The following is a 5,705-nucleotide window of genomic DNA, read 5'->3' as shown; positions in this document are numbered from 1 at the left end:
CAGCTGCCTCCAGGCAAATGAGCATCCCAGAAATCCAGATTCACCAACTCCCCCTCACTATCAAAAGGTACCTTACATCTAAAATTATACTCACTAGAGTGAGACGTTACCTTCATTATTTCATTACTATACAGTTTTACATATAAAGAGCAGAACCTCAAATACATGACATGCTTTTAAGATGGATTTCCGGCTGAGTTCATTGCTGTGAACAAAAGAGTGGACTCTGAAAGGAACACTTTCCTCACTCCATACATCTAAATGGGTTCTCCCCTCTGAGTCCTTAGATGTTCCTTAAACACTCCATTATACCTAAAGCACTTTCTGCAATCTTTCCCTTTAAACAGCTTCTCCTCTTTGAGGGTTGATGGGTTTGTAGGGTGTCAACTGTTTAAGTTCTTCCTGTCTATGAGTCTGTTGATGTAGGACTTCCACTAGGACTGAACCTCTGTCTACTTGACATTTATATGGTTTCTCTCATGTGGGAGTTTGTTGATGTAAATCAAGGGTTCCACTCGGACTGAAGCTCCTTCCAAACTCCATACATTTAAATGGTTTCTCCCCTGTGTGAGTCCGATGATGTCTTCTAAGGCTTGCATTGAAACTGAAGCTCTTTGTATTGATGGAAGAGATTCATAAAGACCAAGCGGGCTTTCTCCCGGGAAGACACTTGTCTGATAATTTGAGGAACATAATTGATATTTTGGAAAAACTAGAAGTGAATATAAACACTAAAGCAGTTCTGATATTTGTGGATGCGGAGAAAGCTTTTGACAACATCTCTTGGAGTTTCATGAAGAAGAACCTACAGGGGATGGGGGTAGGCCAAGGTTTTGAAAATGGTATAGGTGCAATATACTCTGAACAAAAGGCTAAATTAATTGTAAATAATGTGGTGACGGAAGAATTTAAGATAGAAAAAGGGACACGACAGGGGTGCCCAATCTCCCCACTGCTTTTCATATCGGTCCTGGAGGTTCTGCTGAATATGATTAGAAGGGACCGGTTGGCTAAAGGTATACAGGTCGGAGCCAAACAGTACAAACTGAGAGCATTTGCAGATGACTTAGTATTGACGTTCCAGGAACCAGAATCTAGTACTAAAAGGGTTTTAGAATTAATTCAAGAATTTGGTCAAGTGGCAGGATTTAAACTGAACAAGCTAAAAACTAAGGTTTTAGAGAAAAATTGAACACCGATTGAAAGAGAGAGGTTTCAGAATGAGACAGGCCTGACTGTGGTTAAGAAAGTGAAATACTTGGGGATTAATATGACAGCCAAAAATGGGAACTTATTTAAAGATAATTATGAAACATGTTGGACAGAAGTGAAAAAAGATTTAGAAATTTGGTCAAATTTGAAGCTTTCACTGTTGCGTCGTATTGCTGTGATAAAAATGAATGTATTGCCTAGAATGTTGTTTTTGTTTCAGACATTGCAAACTGTGGACAAGAGGGACTGTTTCAAGAAGTGGCAGAGAGATATCTCTAGATTTGTCTGGCAGGGCAAAAAGCCCAGAATAAAATTTAAGATATTAACTGATGCAAAGGAAAGAGGTGGATTTGCCCTGCCAGACTTTAAACTTTACTATGAATCAGCAGCTTTTTGCTGGTTGAAAGAATGGCTACTTCTTGAAAATACAGAAATTTTGGATCCAGAAGGCTTTAACAACGTATTTGGATGGCATGCATATTTATGGTATGATAAGGTCAAAGCACATAAAGCATTCAAAAATCATATTGTCAGGAGAGCATTGTTTAATGTCTGGATAAGATACAAGGATTTATTGGAAAATAAAACCCCAAGGTGGTTGTCACCGATGGAAGCGAAAGCTCTGAAAAGGCTCAATATGGAGGCCAAATGGCCGAAATATTGGGAAATTTTGGAACAAGAAGGAGATAGACTGAAATTGCAGTGTTTTGAGAAATTAAAAAACAAAGTGCGAGACTGGCTTCATTATTATCAGATAATGGAGGCATATAATTTGGATAAGAAAATTGGCTTCCAGGTGGTAAAATCAAAATTAGAAACAGAACTGTTAGAACCCAAAACTAAGATTTTGTCAAAGATGTATAACTTGCTGTTGAAATGGAATACTCAGGATGAAACGGTGAAATCTGCTATGATTAAATGGGCACAAGATGTTGGACATAATATTATGTTTGCTGACTGGGAACAGTTATGGACCACAGGTATGAAGTTTACGGCATGTAATGCCCTAAGAGAGAATATTATGAAAATGATATACAGGTGGTACATGACCCCAGTCAAGCTTGCAAAAATTTATCATTTGCCCAATAATAAATGCTGGAAATGTAAAGAAACTGAAGGTATATTCTTTCACCTTTGGTGGACGTGCCCAAGGATTAAGGCCTTCTGGGAAATGATATATAATGAGCCAGTTGATGTCTTCTAAGGCTTGCATTGAAACGGAAGCTCTTTCCACATTCCATGCATTAAATGGATTCTCCCCTTTGTGAGTCTGCTGGTGTAATTTAAGGTCTCCTTTTTGACTGAAGCTCTTCCCGCATGCCATACATTCATATGGTTTTCCCCTGCCTGTGTGAGTCCGTTGATGATATCTAAGGACTCCACTATGACTGAAGCTCTTTCCACACTCCATGAATTTATATGGTTTCTCCCCTGTGTGAATCCGTTGATGTTTTCTAAGGTTTCCACTATCACTAAAGCTGTTTCCGCACTCCCTACATTTAAAAAGTTTCTCCCCTGTATGAGTCCGTTGATGATTTCTAAGGTGCCCACTCTGACTGTAGCTCTTTCCACACTCCATACATTTATATGGTTTTTCACCCGTGTGAGTCCGTTGATGTATTCTAAGTCTATCACTCTGACTGAAGCTCTTTCCACACTCCATACATTGAAATGGTTTCTCCCCTGTGTGAGTCTGGTGATGTTTTTTGAGGTGTCCACTCTGACTGAAGCTCTTTCCACACTCCATACATTTAAATGGTTTCTCCCCTGTGTGAGTCTGGTGATGTTTTTTGAGGTGTCCACTCCGACTGAAGCTCTTTCCACACTCCATACATTGAAATGGTTTTTCACCCGTGTGAGTCCGTTGATGTGAACTTAAGTGTCCACTCCGACAGAAGCTTTTTCCACACTCCATACATTGAAATGGTTTCTCCCCTGTGTGAATCCGCTGATGTTTTCTAAGGTCTCCACTCTGACTGAAGCTCTTTCTGCACTCTATACATTTATATGGTTTCTCCCCTGTGTGAATCCGTTGATGTTTTCTAAGGTCTCCACTATCACTAAAGCTCTTTCCGCACTCTATACATTTATATGGTTTCTCCCCTGTGTGAATCCGTTGATGTTTTCTAAGGTCTCCACTATCACTAAAGCTCTTTCCGCACTCTATACATTTATATGGTTTCTCCCCTGTGTGAGTCCGTTGATGCATATTGCACTGCCCACTGTGAATGAAGCTCTTTCCACACTCCATACATTTATACGGTTTTTCACCAGTGTGACTTCGCTGGTGTAATTTAACTTCTGCATTCTGCCTGAAGCTCTTCCCACACTCCATGCATTTAAAAGTTTTTTCACCCGTGTGTATCCGTAGGTGTGAACTTAACTGTCCACTCTGACAGAAGCTTTTTCCACACTCCATACATTGAAATGGTTTCTCCCCTGTGTGAGTCCGTTGATGATTTCTAAGGTCTCTACTATCACTAAAGTTCTTTCCGCACTCTATACATTTATATGGTTTCTCCCCTGTGTGAGTCCATAGATGTGAACTTAAGTGTCCACTCTGACGGAAGCTTTTCCCGCACTCCATGCATTTAAATGGTTTTTCCCCTGTGTGAGTCCGGTGATGTATATTGGGGAATCCTCTCTGACTGAAGTTCTTCCACACTCCCTGCATTGTAATCCTTTCTTGTCCATGTAAATCTGCTGATGTGTTCTAAGTTTTCCACTATCAGTGAAACTTTTCCCATACTCCATACCTTTAAATGGTTTCTCCTCTCAGAGTCATTGATGTGAGCTATGTGTCCTCATTCAATGAAGCATATCCCACATTTCACACATTTTAATTTCTATTCCTCATGAAACGAAAGGTGCCCCATTCCTTGGAATTCTGAATGTTTTCTCCATCACCTTCTTCAGAGTGGGAGGAAAGGAAATCCTGTTTGGGTTACAAGAAAGAGAACAAAGGGAAAGAGAGCACATCAAGCGCCATTAGCCCCTTCTCTTATATCAACATCTCCTACATTCCCCCGCCTCCTACCCATGTTCCCAAATTTTTGGAAATGAAAAAGCAATGTCATCAAATGATAGTAATCCATCACCACCTTTCATAATCCTCAATCATCGTTAATAAAGCAGCATGATCTTGGAATACAGCCTTTTCAAATCAATTGTTTCCTCACAGGAAAGGCAGCTGCTCTCTGTCCATGAACAGGCCCTCTCTTTCTCTGGTCCATCGTTCCTTTGGACATTCCCCATCCTCTACATCATAATCCTGCATCCACCTCTAGATCTTTATGAATCACCTGCACAGTCTCATTGGCCACAAGAGGTCCATGTGGACCATTTTGGGAGGCCCAGGTCTACATCTTCTACAGGGGCTGTGGTCTGGGTCAGTCAGAGAACTAGTGACAAGGCTTGGTGCTTGGGGCCACTGAATGGGTGCTCAGGGAAGCTCCTGTTCTTGGAGATGGACCTCCATCTACATGACTCACATTGCATGGAGAGAGCAGGAGAAGCAGAAGAAAAGCAGCTGGCACATCAGAATCCCAGACCCCCACTGTTCCTTATAATAATGATGGGCTGCCTGATCTCGAGCCCATCCTAAAGTGACACTGAAAAAGCTGCATATTAAAGGCAAATGGATAACTGTACTAGTGAAAACTTCAACCTTGAATATGTAGTGTTGAATTATTGATGGCCTGAAGTTGTGTTATTTCTAGAGACATGAATTCATTCCGCTTCTGTCTCAAACATAGCTATTATATGATGTCATGAGGTGTCATGGGAGCGGAAGTACCTTTGGTGGTCCCCACCCTGCACTCAGCTCTCACCTGTGCCTTACAGAAGCTGTCAGGATGAATCAGGGGCCACAATCCCAGGAATGGCTTCAACTGGCTGGCAAAACCAGGTGAGGATAGCTGATGGGTCTCAACCCTTGGGGGGCTGGGGAATTCTGCTGCACCTGAAGTCAAGCCTTGGTGGATGGAGAGGATGAGAAGAACAGTGAATCCCACAGTCTAGAAGGCAGATTCTGCCCATCCTGCAGTGGAAAGTGAAGGGCAGATGGGGCACGTCAAACCGGGAAGGAAGCCCATCTAGAAGGAAAACTCTGGTCCTAAACCTTCACTGCCTCGTGAGTTGTCTTCAGGAGAAGAAAAGGCTATGGAGGTAAACCCACACAAATCCGGAGTGGAGTCTCTAAGACGGTTGGATGGTGTCCTGCACACCTTCTTCATTCAACTCCTGCAGCCAAGCTGAGGCCAAAAGTACTACTCTGCTTTCCTTGGTCCTTTTTCCTTGGTCTCAGCCGGGCTGAGAAGGGGGTCTTCTTGTCTAGGCAGCCCAGGACCCCCAAACCCACTGCCCAGGCTGGCAGTGGTACAAACACAGCAGTTTCAAGTGGGGAGATGGGCTCAGAGCTGTGAATCAAAGTCTCTCCGATGTGGAACAAGGGAAACAGAAACACAATTTACATTATAAAGGTAAAGGTAAAG

At 42.2% G+C, this 5,705-nt stretch overlaps 1 protein-coding gene across 1 annotated transcript; it reads right to left on the bottom strand.

The window, feature by feature from the left end:
- Positions 1–1,094: 1,094 nt before the first annotated feature.
- On the bottom strand, positions 1,095–5,159 carry LOC144329080 (uncharacterized). The gene is made up of 3 exons (XM_077935587.1): positions 5,043–5,159; positions 2,345–4,147; positions 1,095–1,100 (listed from the first exon to the last, which is right to left on the bottom strand). Exons 2-3 carry the CDS (start codon positions 3,884–3,886, stop codon positions 1,095–1,097), a joined length of 1,548 nt encoding a protein of 515 aa, XP_077791713.1. The 5' UTR covers positions 3,887–4,147; positions 5,043–5,159.
- Between the last annotated feature and the right edge of the window lie 546 nt (positions 5,160–5,705).

Source organism: Podarcis muralis, chromosome 10, assembly GCF_964188315.1.
Source record: "Podarcis muralis chromosome 10, rPodMur119.hap1.1, whole genome shotgun sequence".
Lineage (NCBI taxonomy): Eukaryota > Metazoa > Chordata > Lepidosauria > Squamata > Lacertidae > Podarcis > Podarcis muralis.
This window is presented reverse-complemented; position numbering and strand designations above follow the sequence as displayed.